Source organism: Oreochromis niloticus, linkage group LG16 (assembly GCF_001858045.2).
Source record: "Oreochromis niloticus isolate F11D_XX linkage group LG16, O_niloticus_UMD_NMBU, whole genome shotgun sequence".
Taxonomy (NCBI): domain Eukaryota; kingdom Metazoa; phylum Chordata; class Actinopteri; order Cichliformes; family Cichlidae; genus Oreochromis; species Oreochromis niloticus.
In genome coordinates this window covers 12,049,675-12,067,036 of record NC_031987.2, presented here as the reverse complement: position 1 = coordinate 12,067,036, position 17,362 = coordinate 12,049,675, and the positions used below count along the sequence as shown (strand labels likewise).

Here is a 17,362-nt window from a genome sequence, read left to right as displayed (position 1 = left end):
ACTGTAAAATCTATTTTCTAAATAAGTCCTTCAAACCCCCGTCACAAATGCATATTTTAAACTAAGAAAAGCATGTGGGTAGCAGTTAGGCAGGACTGGGGTTGCCTTTATTAAATTTCTCTTGTTGCGATACAACAATTATGTACTCATTAGGGCTGTGGCCAAAACGTTTGAAATAATGTAAATCTGCCTTCATTCTGTCAAACTTTCTGTACAGCGTATGCATTACTCACAATTCTGTTAGTGCCAAGACTGAATCAGTGTTCACACTGTAGGATGATAAACACAATGTAACTAATACAGTACCAGCTTGCTTTAAAGTTTTTATTCTTTTAAGTTGGTTTAAACAATGATTGTGCATTTCTTTATGTAGAGTATTTCACATTTATCATGTACGAACCTTTCAGGTGGTTGATCTGTTTAATACCTTTTTGATGTAATGTTTATATAAGACGGTGCACTTAAACCTGCTTATTTATATGTACAAATGTCAATAGATCGGATTTGTAAAGGTATTGATTCCCCATCTATTTTTCTTAAAGAAAAAAGTGATGAAATTTGTTTGAATAAACAAACTAAACCTCTGCCCTCCAGTGTGATCTGCTTTAAAGCTTAGGTTACTTGCCGTGGGGTAGTATAGTAAAGGAGAACACAAACTCAGGATATGCATATAGGTCAACATTGCATATTTATTTATTTAGAGATGTATTTTTTTGTCAACCCTAGGAAAGAGGAAAACTGATATCAGAATTGTTTATTTAAAAAGGTTTTTGCATCACATCTTCCTGATACATGAGGTATTTTTTTTATTATTATTTTTTGGAAAAAAACAGGGAACATCCATAAACATAAATAAAAATCTTGTGTTGCTTAATTTAGTCCACAAAGTGTCTCCCACTCTTAACACTAATATAGTAAAGCCAAAGATGCACTTTGTTGCTGAAGGCTGCATTCAAAGAAAACCTACAGTCTGTTAAATAGACTGGTGTCCTCAAGTCTTTATGCAGTAATCAGTGTATGACTGACTTTTATCAAATGTGGTTTTTCACTTTGTGTACTTTGATATCTGACACTTTAGGTCCAAGTACTTCTTATAGCCAAGCATACAGGCTGGGGGGGGGAACACTAGCCAGCAGAGGCAATCCTGTTATAGTTACTATTCAAGACTGAAGGGTATTTCTCTAACTCATGCAGCAAATGTGTTCCAGCTCTGAGACATGCTAATTTAACCATTTGCTTTGGTGCTGCTTGTAGCCTTAACAAAAACACACAGCAGTGTGCAGGAATCAAATGCTGACAATGATTTTGCAAACAAATACAAACTATACAGAAATGCTAAGACTAGAAAACAACATGCAGCATACAATGCACTGATGACATCAAACAACCTGGTGTCAGATTTTGCTTTGACCTGAGATAAGAAAATCTTAATTATGATGATGTGACACATTATAGAAACTTAATGGAACGTTATTGCACTGCTATGCGATGTACAATGAAGCATCATACTAAAAATTAATTTTAAAAAACCCCATCGAAGGCCAAGTTTAAAGAAAAGCTCAACTCCTAAATAAGAATGGTTTTTGTAAACTTGTTCAAGGGGAAACTAAATACACTAACATCCTATTGAATTAATGACCAACTGTTTGGTAATGTACACTTCTAAAGACTTTTTTGTCCAGTTTCTGTAGACATGCTGAAATAAAAAGCTGGATCAACAGCACATTATTCACATACAGACAAACAGAACAGTGACCTTGTCAAAAAGTACAAATATGTCTCAGTAGCATAAGTTGGCAAAAAACATGCAAAGTGTCAGAGTGCATCCCGAACGGGTTTGGTTTTGATAAATGTTTCATAATTTTCTTTTTAAAACAAATAACTGTGCTAAAAAACCCAAAACACAGTAATAGCACTTCTGCAATTTACAGTGGAATACCTGGATTAAAAAGAGGGTTGAAAAGCCACATAGGCTAACATGCATAGAAGAATAATAAGTTTACCTATGGTGGATAGGAAGACAAACTGATCCATACATTTTAAATAAAGTCTAAGCAGCGAGCACTGGATATGTCTGTGCGTTCTACACAGTGCACACAGAAGGTGCTCCTTTGCTGACGTAAATCAACTACTCACTGAGTGCATCCTATGCTGACCAACTAGGACGACAACAGCAGCACAACCAGATTTCATTTGTCCCCTTTAAAAAAGCTCAGGGGTTGTTAATCGCAAACAAACTCAAAAAGGATCATTATTTACAAAATCTTCACCTTGCATTTCAGATTCTACAGCCACAAGCTGAGTTGTGACTATATAATATCAACACCTATATTCGATTTCATTTAAAAGATAAAAGGTGCAGCAGCTAATCCTTCCTTTCCCTGTAGAATGGAAAATCAAACCATTTACATATGTAGGTTGGAAATGCTTAAATGAAGGACCAGAGAGAAGAAGGTGCAGTCTGCTGCACATGAATGAGTGTTTTTCTTTAAAGTTCAAAAGGTTTTCTTATGGCTTATAAAAGCAGTATGTTTGGATAAGCCAAGTTATCGTTTCCATCTGCTATAATTATACGCACCACATGAATAGTTCAACCAGTGTTGAACTGGACAGAGAGGAATGGGATCATCTATGACTCCTGAGTGGCTGATATGGAAAGGAGAGCCACAACTATGGTTACAGATAATAAAATATGTTTGGTGTGCATTTGATGCTATCAAGCAGCTGGAGTACACCATTCATGTGTAGAAAATACTGAGATGATCTTACCAAATTCTCTAGTATTTACACAGCATCAAAATATGGGGTGTAGGAGCTTACAATGGGAGCAGAAAACTGGAACTGACAGCAATAAAATACAGTGCAAATGTGCTCCTCATATCACAGGGACATACATTATGTTCTGTATAAAACATACGCACGGTTAAGAATCAGTGTTTTTCCATTTTGTATGGATTCAATCAGAAGACAATGGACATAAAACATGTAGATGTACATACAGGTAGGTGTGAATGCATTTGTGTGTGAGCTCAGTGGGTGCTGTTGGAGCTCCAGTCGTAAGGGAGAAAACTGACTTTGGTCTTTCCAGCAGAAAGGATGCCCTGCAGGCTGGTCTTCTTCGGTGAGTCACCCATGTGATCTAGCACCCATCCCAGCAGCTATGAGATAGAGGGGGATGCAAAAAAACAAAAAACAATTTATCAATTTTTCCTACCACAAGAAAAATTCAGGATCCATACATGTGCACATATACAGCTGTTAAACTTAAAAATACCTTCTCATCCGTGCCTCCAAAGTCAACTTTGTACCACTTAAATATCTGACTTAGGCGCACTTCTTTTTTCACTGAATCTATCACACAGGCGTCATCATTCTCCAGGAAGGCCTCGGCTGCTGTGCGGAGCTGGCTGTCGATGTCCTGAGAGGGGCGAGCACATTAGAATTAATTTCTGACCATTCAGGCTGCTGCGATTACGGGAGACATTATGAGGCAAGACTTGGGACTCTGACTTGGGAAACCTGATAGGAAATCTATGGGACAATTTCAGAACTGTAAAAACTGTGACAGAAGAGAGAGTTCTTCTCAGAATCAAAAAAGCTAAAGTGAAATCCACTTACTTGTGGTGTGTATGTTTTAATAGGTGGACAGCCCTTTGCACCACAGTTCAAGGCAAAGTGAATCAGTGGCTCAGCATCTGGAAGTGCCACCTGGTGGACAACAAGAGACATGACCTTTAGTTAACTCTAAAGAAAACTACCACCACATAAATTCAGCTATCAAAATGTGAATACTTGAAGTCGTGGGTCCGTTTTGGAGAAGGGTCTTCGAAGCTGTGCCACACCTTTTCTGTTCCCTCTAAGAATGCCATTCTCAATGTCCTGCAGCGTGAATACCTCTCCTCCAATCAGGTAGCTCACATAATTGAAGAACTACAAAACAGTTCAAAACATTCCTAATTTCAGCACATAAGTCTTATTGATATTACAAAGGAGTTCTGGGGGAGACATTGTAGCTGTGTAGTCCTACTCTGTATCTTTGCCACATGTTGGTGGGAGCCCCCAGGCGTAGGTACCCATGGATGACTAAGGCATTGTAGATATTGATGAAGAAGGCCAGCTTCTCCTCCCGGCTAAGCGACAGCAACTCCACCCTCTGCAGCTGAATGGCTAGCTCACAGTAACGCTCAAAAGCAGGATTCGCTGACATGCCTTTATAGTCCACAGACTGTGGGAGCATGGACACAAAGTACATGCATTTAATTTAACCGTTTTCTACAGGGATAAAGTAACAGAGAAGCATTATCCTGTCAAAATATCTTAACGAACAACCTTGAATGTAGGTCACAAAAAGACCTGCAGTGAAAAATACAGTAGAAATGTTTGCAGACAAGTTTTTTATGTTTGCCAAAGTGAAACTTCATATGAACACACAGCTTGCCCAGTGCAACAGTACACACTGTGTGGCACAGATCCAAATGCACTATTGCTTTTACAAAATAGCAACATGCACTCAGTGAGCATCAGGGACAGCATTACCTTGCCATCGGCAGAGAGATGCTCCGAGAACAATTTCAGAATCATCTCCCGTAAAAGCAAAGAGAGCTCAGCGGCTGGCAGGAAGACAAAGAGAGAAAAACATGAAATAAAAATCAACATAGTTCAGAGCCAAAATTCAAAATATTAAACAAGAGCTGGGAAAAAACAAAACAAAGAAAAAAACAAAAAGAAAACAAATACAGGAAAAAACCTTGTGCTTTTTATCAGGCGCTATAGAAAAAAAAGGAAGCTGGGTAAAATCCTGCTGGTATCATGGTGTGACTCTACAGGTTCTACAAGTGTGCAGCTTTCAGGTACCGTATAAACACACCAACACAGAGCCAGCCAATATGGCTCACCACCACCATTGCAGAAGTAAAGGAATATCTGACAGGAAATTACAACCAAGTATTAATTTGACACAAGCCCACAGCAAAGCAGGAAACTGTTCTGAAACAGCCAGCAGCTGACATTGAAATCCAGCTAGAGGTTCTTTGCAGTCCGATACACTTTATGCATAATATCATCATAAAGCATTATTTATGATCAAATTTAGTTTATTTACTTAGTCTAAATTTACTAAGTTATCTTAATTCACTGATGAAGACAGTGAGTTTAAGTATTTTTTAAATACTGCATAGATTTTCAAGACAGAGAATGCACAAAGTCACACAGGCGTTACAAGCTAATGAGCAAATGATGTTTTTATTGGATACACCATATTTCAGCTCTTAAAGCCACAAACCCAAGCAAACCCAAAAGGATCATATGCTAAGTTAACAGCAAAGAAAGGACATGGGTTAGTAGAGTGCTGAAAGACACTGCTCAGAGTGAACCTGAAATGCGATCCGTGCACACTCCAAGCCTGATCTGGTCCTGACCTACCCTGCATGGGACTGCAGGTTGCAGTCTGTCCTGCGTTGAGAGCTGAATGAGGGTCATCCTCCAGTAGCCTGTACAGTGCATCCATGGTGTCTTTTCCTTCGTCAAAATTGCCATCCTGCTGCTCACAGCCATGAACTCTGATCATGTACTTCTTCTTCAACAATGCCTGTCCAGTATTACAGGCTGCAGCCCTGGCTAGTGTACACATAGCCACAATCAAGTGCTGACAGAACTGAATTTGACTATGTGTTGTGAGAATAAGGGCGCTTGGAAAATTGCATGAGATTTTACCTATATCACTGACAGCCTTACTTACCCATGCCCTTCTCTGTTTGCAGCCAGTCAACCAGCTGACTTCCTGAGAAGCTCTTTTTGTATAAAGTCAGCCCCCTCCTATGACTGCCAATCATGCTGGCATGTTTGAGGTCTTCCACCAGGTCTGCCAACTCATCTCTCTCACACATAAATTCTACAAGCGTGGAATTTCCAGGTCACACATGTATAAACACACAGAAATATAATCATGTTCACACATGTATGAAAGAATTTGATAAACAATGTAGTGCTGCATCTGTGAAAAAATGTCTCGCTGGTGAGAAAAGGTATTGGCTGAGCTGGGTAAACTTCTGGCTTCTTTCATTTCAACACAGCAGCATTGCTTTTGTTTTGTAAATGAGATTTTTGGGATATACACTACTGAAGAGAAATTAAGTAAATGTGTAACTGTGTATATATGGCACATAAAACATTACTAAGTTTGTTTTAAGCATCAGACTTCAGTCCTGTTTATTATATAAAGTCTGACAGGCATCACAGAGACAAATCATGTTTCCAAAGAAATATTTACACACACAAATGGCAATTTCATTCTTTTTTCCCCCCATTATATTGTACACTTACCGGCCACTTAATTAGGTACACCAGTTCAACTGCTCATTAATGCAAATATGGAATCAGTGAATCTCATGGCAGCAACACAAGTCTTTTAGGCATTCTTCTGCAACATTTGGATGGTTAGAATCTGGTATAATGAACATATTGTATAATATGGTTGTGACTGTATATGTAAAGGGTGTCAATGTTAAAAAGGCAAAACTGTAAGTACTCAAATAGTCTATACATCTGTGCAAAAACTAAATAAAACTGCTCTATCAGAAGCAGCTCACCTACATTACACTGACTACGATCCGACGACTTGTTCTGCTCTTCAGTGCATTAACGTTAGGTGCCAGAGATGTATGTGTAGCACTACGTACTGCTTATTTTAATTAAACTTCACAAAAGCTAACACTAAATTTCAATATTTTTCTACAAACACTGTTTACAGTGTACATATGAGGTGCTGTGGGGCAGCCCAGCACTACTAGGCTTATCCAGAGTTTCAGGTTTCCTGTATCAACTGTCCGTGTTGGCATTTGGAGGAGTAGAGGAACATGGATGTAAGACACACTCATGCGCACACACACATCTAATGTTGCCTAAAAATACCTTTTTCACTACATCAGCCAATGCTATTTCATAACCACTCTTTGCTCTTGGCTCACCTTCAGCCAACAATGACTATGCATCGGACACGCTGACTTCAGCACATGCTTACCTTTGATGCTTGTCTATTTCTTGAAAGATAGGCAGTTAATATACTAAAATATCAGAAGGTATTTTACAAATATATTTAAGAACCGCATTAAAATGTGCCTTAAGAGCATTTTTGACTGTAAAGGAAAGGAAAGTAATGATCTTAAGCAGGCAAAAACTCTTAAGAATTAATTCCTTACCTCCTTCGTTCTCCAAAGCTGTATGCTCTGACTGACTCTGTTCTGGCAGAGGTGGTGCATCTGCTGGAAGGGGCTCTTCCTTCACCAGACTTACCAGCCTCTGAAGCTCTTCAGGTGACTACAAAAATGACAGTATCAGTTCAAATTAGTTTTTCTCCCCCCTTTTTTGGACATTGCTTGACCTCTTAGTTTACTGTTCATTGGGAAAGTGGTATCGTCAGAAATGTTTTCCTTTTCCTCACCAGTTTCTGCAGGTCGTCGTTACCCCCAACATGAACATTGTTAAAGAAGATCTGAGGGACTGTGCTGCGTCCTGTCAGCTCCTTCACCTTTGCTCTCAGCTCCGAATGACTACCGAGGTCTACGTCACATACAGGCATTCCCAAGCGCCCAAGGGTGGCCTTAGCCTGCGTGCAGTGTGGGCAACCCTGGATGGAATACACAGTTATCCGCCCAGGAGCACTGCTCTCATAGTCTCCCATGGGAAATACTAATGAAAAATCAAGAGAGAAAGATTTAGACAATTTGAAGAATGTATGCAAAAACAGTTCATCCCTAAGCAGAAAACATACCCAACACGAAGCACACTTTTGGCCTCCTCAATTTGTACAAAATGTAATAAACTCCTTGAAATAAAATTATCTAGTTTTAGGCTTTTTGCACATGTGCACACATATCCAGTGTATACTGTTTATATGTACTGCCCCTGTGACCCGGCCCCAGATAACCAGAAGAAAATGTATGGATTGTCTCTAATAACACAGAAAAGTATATATATTGAAAAGTATATATATAGATACACCACTGCTAATATTCAGTTAAGTTTCCCTTAGCAAGTTGCACCTCAACAAGACACTTTTGATATCCATTATGCTTATGGCATAACTGTGCCTAGATATTAGACCACTATTCTTGGGAGAACTGGTGGAGTTTAATTTGGTTTGTTGACACAGCTCAGGCTTTTAAGTGTAGTCCACACATTTTCAATAGGTTTGAGGTCAGGGCTTTAGGAAAGTCAGTCCAGAAGCTTAGTGTTTAATGCTCTATCCATTTCAAAACTAGTTTGAATGTTTGTTTGGGATCATGGTGATGTTGGGACATCCAGTTATATCCAAGTTTCAACTATCTAACTGTTGATTTGAGGTGAAGTTGAAGAATTTGAAGGCAACCTCGTTCATTATTTCCATCCCCAGAGCATGATACTACCACCACTAGACACTGGCAGTTTCTTCCTTCTGCTCATTTCTTAATATTTCCTTGTGTTGAAAGCCGGCCAGTGTGTTGTGCATGTCCTGCGAAATGATTTTTTTTTTTTTTTGCAATGACACAGTTCCTCATTCCCTCTGACAGCTTTAGCTTTGAAGTCTATCAATATTTGTCTATGCGACCCAGGTGCTAGATAAAAACCAGCAGGAACAGGTCCATGTCCAAGATAAGTTTCTGTGTCATTGAACGTACACATGTCAAATCCCCTGATTTGCTTTCGACAGGAACCTCCAGGTCTAATCGCGTTACCACAATCATACACTGATTTCAAGAAAAGTATCAAACTGTAAGATCTTTTAATTCAATATGACCAAAGACAAACAGTAAATACCAACGTGTGGTTGAATGTGAATCCCGACAGAAGGGAAAATAATATTACATACCCTAAAACATTACTGTAAGTGGACCAGCAGTTTAACTGAAAAAACTAACAAGAATGCCTAAATGTTTAAGTGACATGTAAATAAGGGGCACTGCACTAACAGCATACCAGCTAAGCTAAATGAATGGATAACTAGCTGAGGGTACTTTAGCAAATGATAACAGTACGTTACCTTTCGGGTTCCCTAGCTTCACAGTGCGATATTAAACTGAAGAACGGATCCTCTTAGCCTCGTTAAAGCATATTAATATGACAGCGTGACGCCAGCTAAACAGGCTGACCAGCTCTCCTGTCCGAGCATCGCTACTGCGCAGGCTACCTGCTAGCTTGGTTTATGATGCCTTCAGGGGCTCGCCGTACACTTCAAATTTCAACGATTGATATTTTGGTATTTATGCTAATGAGCCTCCAATAACTCAAAGAAAAATGGAGAAAACTGCCCTTTTTGTACGTAATAATTACCATAAAATGTGTCAGTACACAGCACCAGTTTCCCCTGAATGATACAGCAGAAGACATGGCACTCTCTAGCTCCTACTTATTAGTGAGAGCAAAAGGTAATGGAAAAGATGTTTTTTGTTTGTTTTGTTTTTTTAATAAATATCAAGATTCCCATATTTTTTACACCTCTAAAGGCAGCGAAAGCCCTTCTGTGCTACATTCGTGTTCCCTCTGTTATCGTAATTTCTACCTCTTACGGTGACAATTACGGTGTTGACAATACCTTAAGTTGTCTGCCCTCCGAGATATAGCGAACGCATCAATGTAACATAGCAACCAGTGTTTTGAACGGATCCCCTTCCCACTACTGCTTGTTTCCGTACGGAGAGATTTCTTGCAGGACTCCCATGGACGAAACCGCCCCAGTGTTTTCGTTTTGCCAAAATGTCAGGACTATCAGAAACAGAGCGTGCTGGATTTACGAAGATACTGAGCCTAATGACAAAAAGCGACTTACTGTCACTCAGTGATACGGTCACGAATAAGATGATAGTCGTGGAAAACATTACGGGTAAGACTTTTATTCAATTTCATATCGCAAAGAGGAAGTCAGCTTACCTTACCGGAGCCCAGTGAGTTACATAATGTCCTTAATCAAGAGATTTGTTGCATACCTACCAAGAAATAACAAATAAATTGCATGATAAATTTCAGTGTTTTCTCACCTCTGCTGGATAAATAAATGATTAGCTTATCTCACCCTTTCTGATCATTTTTCCATTGCAGAAGCTAAAGAAACCATTCTCACCTTCACTAAAAATGCCGAAGAGCTCCTGAAGAGGAAAAAGGTTCAGCGTGACCTGATATTCAAGTACCTGGCCACAGAAGGTGTGGCGATGCCCCCAAACAGCGAGAAACACATGCTTATAAAGAGGACCCTGGAGCTGTGGTCCTCTGTAAAGGTAACTTGACACACGAGAGAAACAGTTTTATTTGGGGATAAGCCAAAGGCGACCCATCTATTTTATAAAGGATGGAAAGTATTGTTTATTGAATAGTGAAGTCCAGTGAAGTGAAGACATGACTATGCATGGAAAGAAAGGACATAATTAGGGTTATTCACACACAGTGTCCTCACACACCTTTATAAGAGGTTATATATTGCTTTTAAAAAGTATTCACCGAACAACAGACTGTGCCACCCTTGGCAGCAAGAACTGCAATCAAGCAGTTTTGATATTGAATTGGCCATTCCAAAAACTTCATTTTATTTTTTTGAGCTATTTAGAGGTGGAGTTCCTTTTGTGTTTTGCATCCCTGCACTGGTGCATAACCCTAGTGCTCTTGAGCTTCAGGGTGCAAATTGATGGCTGGACATTCTCTGGATTTTCTGGTAGAGAGCAGAATTCATGGTTCAATCAGTCAGGGCAAGGCATCCAGATCCCAAAGCAGTCCCAAACGATCACACTACCACCACAGTGTTTGACTGCTGCTGTTCTTTTTATATAATGCTGTGTAGTAGTTCTACACCAGATGTAACAGGATGCAAAATTTCCAGAAAAGTTAATATTTTGTTTTGTCAGTCCACAGACTATTTTCCATTGTCTTGAGGATCATAAAGATATTTTGTTTTTGTTCTTTTTACTTAGGACCAGGTAGGGTTGGATAGCTTTTTACTCATAATAAATGCAAACATCATTTAAAGACAGCATTTTTGTATTTACTCTGGTTATCTTTGACCAATACTAAAATGTGTTTGATGATTTGAAGCATGTACTGTGACAAATATGCAAAAACATAAGAAATCAGGAAGAGGGCAAATACTTTTTTTTTTACAGCACTGTATATTGATACTAGAATTTTTACTTCAGAACCTGTTGCCATTCCATCAAAGAAGTGACCTTCTAGCTAATATGGGTGTAGTGCTCTGACTTGTAGAGACTGAAGATCATCTGTAACAACAACCTCTCATTTCTTTATGGAGGTGGTGGATGAAAACCCTCAAGGAGAGGCGGCTTCTAATTCCTCAGATGTGAACTGTGGGATAGGCTTTGATCCGCTGGTCCTCGGCCAGCAGTTCTGTCAGTGGTTCTTCCAGCTGTTGAACAGTCAAAACCTTTCACTTGGCCAACAGCCCCAAGACTGGGGACCACAACATTTCTGGCCTGATGTGAAGTTACGTCTCCTCTCCAAGTAAGAACCTCATTAGTAGTGAAAGCAAATGAGAATTTAAATAATACTGATGTTGTGGGTTTATAATCTTATTCAGAGTAGTCCTCTGTTTCAGGTAGATTATTCCTTCTGGTTTTCTTCTTACAAAGCATAGAGAGGAAGGTAAAACAACCCCAAAACACTAATAACAGAGTTATGTCTTTCTCAGAGCTGGCAGTGAGCAGATGGAGGAGTTTCTGGGTGCTGATCTGGTTAGTCTTCGATTCTTGGCACTGACCAGGGATGAGCGTCTCCTCTTCAGTCCCAATTTGGATCCCCGTGGCCTCAAAGCCTTGACCTCTCCTCATGGCTTGGTGTTGGTGGCTGTGGCTGGCACTATCCACAGAGATGCAGCCTGTCTGGGAATCTTTGAACAAATCTTTGGCCTTATCCGCTCTCCTCTGGAGAACAACAGCTGGAAGATAAAGTTTGTCAACCTGAAAATCAGAGGGCAGGATGCTCTTAGTGGGACAGATGTGGCAGCACCTGCTTTGACCTACAATTCCAGTGAACTGCAGCTTCTCTGTAGCTGACAGTCAAGATATATTAGTTTTAGATTTATTAGTTTTATTTCCTTTCACATTATTTATCCAAAGGTGGTTTGTATGTGGTTTGGCCTTTTGGTTATACTCTACACTCATCTGATTTGCATGAACACTTATTTTCTGGGCATTTGGGACCTCATATTGGATCTAATAACTTATCTGACACAATCCTATCTTCTAACTTATAGGCGGACATGCAAGAATATAAAGGTAGGCTCAAACTTTTGCATTTAAATGGAATATTTACATCATAACATGCAAAGCAGAATTCTCAAAGATTAGCCTAGAAGGTAAATGGATGGGCTGCTGTAAATATACTGTATCTTTTTGCAAAGCATGTAGTGCTTTGGAAGCCTGTGCCTTACGTAAAATATGTTCAATGTATACATTTGTGGTATAGTGACAGTTATGGTGTTGCTCAAAAGAGCAACACTATAACTGTCTTTTTTTTAGGAAAGAAAAGGACGTTTAATTTTATTTCAGCTGTAAAAATGAAAAGAGATGTTGTAAGTGACTGATTTTTAATTGAGTATGTTCATACTGAGCAGCCAGCATTTCAGTGTCACAGCAGGACATCGAGATGCCTAATGCAGGTTTATAATGCCAATAGGCTTTTTTTTCCCTAAGATGGCACAACTGAAAGCGGTTATACTTGTTCAAACAACAATAAGCAAGAATACGTATCAGCCTTTGTAGGTTTTATTGTCTGAACAAAAGCAACCAAATATCTTCTGAAACTCTTCAGGTTATTCTTGTTTAAACAGATTAATGTTTTTTTCATGCAGACAGTTGTTAAAATGCATCTTCCCTCACAGAACAGAGCAAACTAACACAGCAGTTTTATCTGTGCCAACATAACTGCAAAGGATTTAACATAAACTTGCATTAGGCAACATAATGTCCCAAAAGATGGTTGTAGAAAATGAGCACCTGTGTGATATGTAGGCATTTTATTCAAGTTGTTCACAGTTCCTTTAATCGGTGCCATTCACAACATTTCTCAATAATTTACTGTTGGATTAAATTTTAATTTTGAATGTGTGTGTTTTGTTTTTTTTTAAAGGAGTTTTATGAGTAACAAACTTTTGAGATGTAACGTAGCCCTTTATTAACAAATAAATATCTGTCTTTATGTGACACTACAAAGTCAAGCAATGTGCTTTCATGGGATGAATTGAAGCTATCCCACAATGTTTACAGATAAACAGTCTGTTAAAAATACCAACAGAGTAACATAGTTCAGTAAAAGCTCTGATTTGAGCATGTCTAATATTTAGACAAATGTGCTTATAAAAATATTATAATTTCAGCTAATTTGTTCCTGTTCAGTGCCAGGTGTTAAGTAGTTTAATTAAATGGCTGGAAGTTGAAGATTGGAAAAAATTGCTGTGAGACTGACTCTCCTTAATGAGCTGAATTACAATTCTTAACGGTGCTTTTTAATTTTGCTGTTTTAAGGATCTCCCAGAACAGACAGTTATATTTCTTTTCTCTGCTGCTTCCTTTAGGGGTCACCAGAGTAGCTCATCTGCGTTTATCTCACCCTATCCGTACCCTCCGTGTCTGTCGCATAAACCCTCTGCATGTCCTGCTTCCCTACATCCATTAATCTTCTCTGTGGTCATCCTCTTTTTCCTCCTCCCTACATCCCCATATTCAACATCCTTTGTCCAGCATATCCACTCTCTCTCCTCTGCACATGTCCAAACCCTCTCAATCTTGCTTCTCTAACTTTGTCTCCAATCCGCTTAACCTGAGCTCTCCCTCTGATGTACACATTTCTAATCTTGTCCCAATGAAAATCTTCAACTCTGCCACCTCTCAGTGTAATGCATATACCGCTGAATCACTTGCAGGTTGACTGGTTTTTTGGTACCAAACTCGTCACCCTACTATTCCCAGCACTTGTTTAGAAAAACTGGCTTTGTGGAATTTTTAAATTGTGACCAAACAGTGCAGCTGTGGGCAAAAAACAAACAAAAAAAAAAAAACACAACATACTCCCTTTTGTCTAGGAATTGTGTTAGCCTGATGAATCTAAGACACATTTAGCCCAGGTTAAACCACCACAGTGACAGTCAAGCAGATGATGTCCTTGAATATTAGAGAGATAACCTCAATGATTAGATGATCATCTATGAGCAAGCACTTGGCAGTGGCCTGTTAAAAGGAAGCGACCTCTGGCACAGGTCTTGGGGAGGTACAGTCATCGGTTTTGGAGAGAGTAGGAGAATGTAGAGAGACCCCGACCAAAACATAAAGCATTTGAAAGAGTACACAAAAGTTGATGACATGCAGTAGTACCATATGAATGCATCAGGAGTAAAAAGATGAGTTGAAAATTGATGCAGTCATGTAGGCTTACTCTGCCAGCTAGCCAGAGCCGGCTATCATAGCCTGCCATTTCTGCTGTTCGCTCTTAACTTTTAAAGCTCAAATCTCCACAGGGTTGATGTCTGAGATGTTGTGTCAGCGGTTAATGTCCATATATTTAGCCACTTTCATACTCTTTGAGTAGGTTTGATTGCACACAAGCTGCCACACCACCCTGGAAGGATTTTACTGGTTGGTCAGACGTTTCATATAAAAATATACATTTACTACCTTTGGTCAGGAAAAAAAAAAGAAAACTCAGTGCTATTGGGCTTGACTTTTTTATTGGACCAAATGGCACATGACATATGAATTCATCTAGACCGGCTTCAGACAGCTGAGGATTTTAAAGTTTGCTGGATGGGATGAAGAAAGCAGGTCGCTTTTCCACACAACGTGCCTAAGATCATTTTACACGTTCAGACTCACCTGTGCTGATATCATGTTATCAGGTGTATGTGCTATATGCTAAACATGTGACCCGTATCAATGCTTCTTTGCATTTGTCCCTGCAGCTTGTTCTAGTGTGACTTTTGAAAATAGTTTGGCAAAGCTTGTTAATACTCATGGTACAAACTGGGTCACATTTGAGCAACACCTGAGCAACATCCAGTTCTTGCTTTTTTCTCATAAATGGTTTTTTTTTTTTCAGCCATCTGTATATAAAAAATAAAAACAAACGTGACTCCTTATTAATGAAGTGGATCTCTTTTTCCATCGATTCTCCTGCGTCACTCTAGCGAGGGCATGTGGGGTCTAGTGGGGGCACAGAATATGCCAGTATGACTCTGTGGCTTTGGTGGGAAATGTTACATGTGGGAAATTATTCTTGGCAGCCTCTTTCAAAGGCCCCTGGAATACTTAATATCTGTGACTGTATGGGTCGGAGCCACACGGGTCTTTGTGCTTTATAGGGCCATAGTTGTGGTGAGGCAAAACCACTGCAGCCATTGATCTCAGCCTGTTCACCTCTCAGAAAGAATAATAACAAGCTGCTCGCCTTCTGTCTTTATGGCACTTGGCTTCTCTGCGTTTTAATAAGCGGTTTGGCCACGGGCGCAGCTCTGACGCACGGGTTCAAAAATACCGCTGCAGTGGCGTCTGGTTAGAGTTTTGACTCCAGAGAGTTTTTCCCCCCCCACACTTTTCGCTTTACCCTCCACTAATAGGGAAGTGTGTTTCTTATAAGGAAACATGCTAAAACTCAGACCCACAGTTATTTGAAAAAGCTTATTGGTGGTGAACCATAGAAACTGCTTCTTTAATTGTAATTACATTTTTTTCTTTTTTACAACTGATGAGGTATATGTTATGCTCCTAGAAGAGACCTCATTAGTTATTAGGGTGACTTTATTTATTGCTGATAGGCTGATAGATTTACAGATTTATTGATGCCTAGGTGTTTTCCCCTCCCTTCCTAAATAGCTTTAGCTGTAATAATTAAAGTTGAACCCAGGGACTCCCAGTGTCTTCTCAAACCATTTAACAAATCCTTGAATTGGTTCCAGGCATTTTATACATGCATAAAAAAAAAAAAAAATTATCTTGATATTTTACTTTACTGGAAGAGAGTACAATGTACTTGTAGTCTCATGAAAACATGAGGCCAGAAGGGGGCACTCAAACTCCACAAAAAAAGGTAAGACTGAGCCACAGGTCACAAAAAGCAGAGGAAAAAAAATAGGACTTTTAAGATAAAAAAAAACCTAATCAATTTATAAGAGCAATCTAAGCTAAGCTTATGTTACCGGGCAATTTCTATCTGGCTGCATCTGTGAGGAAAACTGTAAATATTTCAAGCTTGAATTGTCCTCCATTAAAGTAATGGGGTTCTAAAAGAGCGACGCGTTAAACTGTTGGCTTTCATAGGCAGTAATTTATCTGGACCGGTGAAGGTGTTAAGAGACAGCTTTGACACAATATTCTCTGTGGTCTGCATTCTCTGGACAACAAAGAGCAGGATTTATGAATTGAAAGCAAAAAGAAAAATCAACTAGTGGCCAATGATATTTCTCCTGCTGACAAAACACATTAGAGGAGAATTCAATCAAAGGTTGACAGTTATTTTATCATCTTGTTGGACTTGCCCTCCAACCCAGCAGTGTTTCATAAACCTGCACACACTAAAACTGCACAGAAACAGCTACATAACTTGAGGCTGAGGAAATGAGGTCAATATTGTTTGGTGTTAAAGTCTCACTCTGTCGTTCTGCAACGCCATATTTCATCCAGTTCTGTGGAAGGGTTACATTTTTTTTGCGGGGCTGACACACAGCTGTGCAATTTATGCTGATTATTCAGCACATTTTCTCCCACTGATAACTGCACTGAATCATCGAACGTCTTAAAGCAGGAACTGATGGATGCTCGGTCAATATGAATAATAGGATTTGGACACATTCAAATCAAAATCTGTGATTAGTGGGAGTGGACTATGGTTAGCCAGCAGCTGTATATCTGGTGATATAAAATACAAAGAAGTCAATAAGATCAAATGAATAGAAATTGCATACTGGGTTTCGTGGTCAGAGCATATTGACAACATCATTTAGAAAATTGCGAAAGGTATAACAGTGTTAATTGTTTTGCTCCTTTTGTTATAAGAATGCCATTAGCTCATCTGCAGTATTGCTGAGCGATATGGTCTGCCGCTCCTAAGAGAGACTCGGGCAGAATAAGGCTGTCAGGTTTAGTTTTCTTGTCCGCACAACAGCAGCATCACTGAAATCCACAGCAGACAGCCTTGGTTCTGTGTGGAAGTTAAACTTAGAGGAAAACAGGTACACCTCGCTCATTTTCAAGCAAACTAACTGCTGTGGCTAATGCAAATCCAAATAAATGAAGCTAATGAGAATGTCATTAAATCCCATTTTATCCACTTACTTCTTGCTACAGTGTAATTGTAATGCCCTGGAAACAGTTACATTTTAAGTACATTACATAAACGG

General features: G+C 39.3%; 2 protein-coding genes across 6 annotated transcripts in view; one reads left to right on the top strand and one right to left on the bottom strand.

Moving 5' to 3' along the window:
- Positions 1-9,618, bottom strand: part of zgc:152951 (uncharacterized) — a 29,610-nt gene extending 19,992 nt beyond the window's left edge. Inside the window, exons 1-11 of one of the 5 annotated variants that reach the window (XM_025903618.1) lie at positions 9,017-9,191; positions 7,439-7,686; positions 7,197-7,314; positions 5,738-5,890; positions 5,422-5,616; positions 4,537-4,610; positions 4,028-4,225; positions 3,793-3,930; positions 3,619-3,708; positions 3,275-3,418; positions 3,075-3,158 (exon numbers count right to left, since the gene is read on the bottom strand). In XM_025903618.1, coding sequence (XP_025759403.1) covers positions 3,075-3,158; positions 3,275-3,418; positions 3,619-3,708; positions 3,793-3,930; positions 4,028-4,225; positions 4,537-4,610; positions 5,422-5,616; positions 5,738-5,890; positions 7,197-7,314; positions 7,439-7,678 — 1,434 coding nt within the window. In that variant the 5' untranslated portion in view covers positions 7,679-7,686; positions 9,017-9,191. Of the gene's footprint in view, positions 1-240; positions 3,159-3,274; positions 3,419-3,618; positions 3,709-3,792; positions 3,931-4,027; positions 4,226-4,536; positions 4,611-5,421; positions 5,617-5,737; positions 5,891-7,196; positions 7,315-7,438; positions 7,687-9,016; positions 9,192-9,568 lie in introns of those variants that run through there. The other 4 variants (XM_005451954.4, XM_005451953.4, XM_025903619.1 and 1 more) reach the window with 4 other exon arrangements.
- A 4-nt stretch (positions 9,619-9,622) lies between these two features.
- On the top strand, positions 9,623-14,030 carry lg16h3orf38 (linkage group 16 C3orf38 homolog). Its single transcript, XM_003445362.5, has 4 exons — positions 9,623-9,856; positions 10,072-10,247; positions 11,270-11,478; positions 11,666-14,030. The coding sequence occupies exons 1-4, from the start codon at positions 9,730-9,732 to the stop codon at positions 12,027-12,029; spliced, it is 876 nt and encodes a 291-aa protein (XP_003445410.1). The 5' UTR covers positions 9,623-9,729; the 3' UTR covers positions 12,030-14,030.
- The last annotated feature ends 3,332 nt before the right edge of the window (positions 14,031-17,362 follow it).

What these genes read in the sequence shown, in the direction of transcription:
- lg16h3orf38 (XM_003445362.5), top strand. Translation starts at nt 9,730, where the DNA reads ATGTCAGGACTATCAGAAACAGAGCGTGCTGGATTTACGAAGATACTG. An exon ending in AGCTGTGGTCCTCTGTAAAG is followed by an intron (nt 10,248 to 11,269) that starts GTAACTTGACAC and finishes TTCTTTATGGAG; the next exon opens with GTGGTGGATGAAAACCCTCA. An exon ending in AAGTTACGTCTCCTCTCCAA is followed by an intron (nt 11,479 to 11,665) that starts GTAAGAACCTCA and finishes TGTCTTTCTCAG; the next exon opens with AGCTGGCAGTGAGCAGATGG.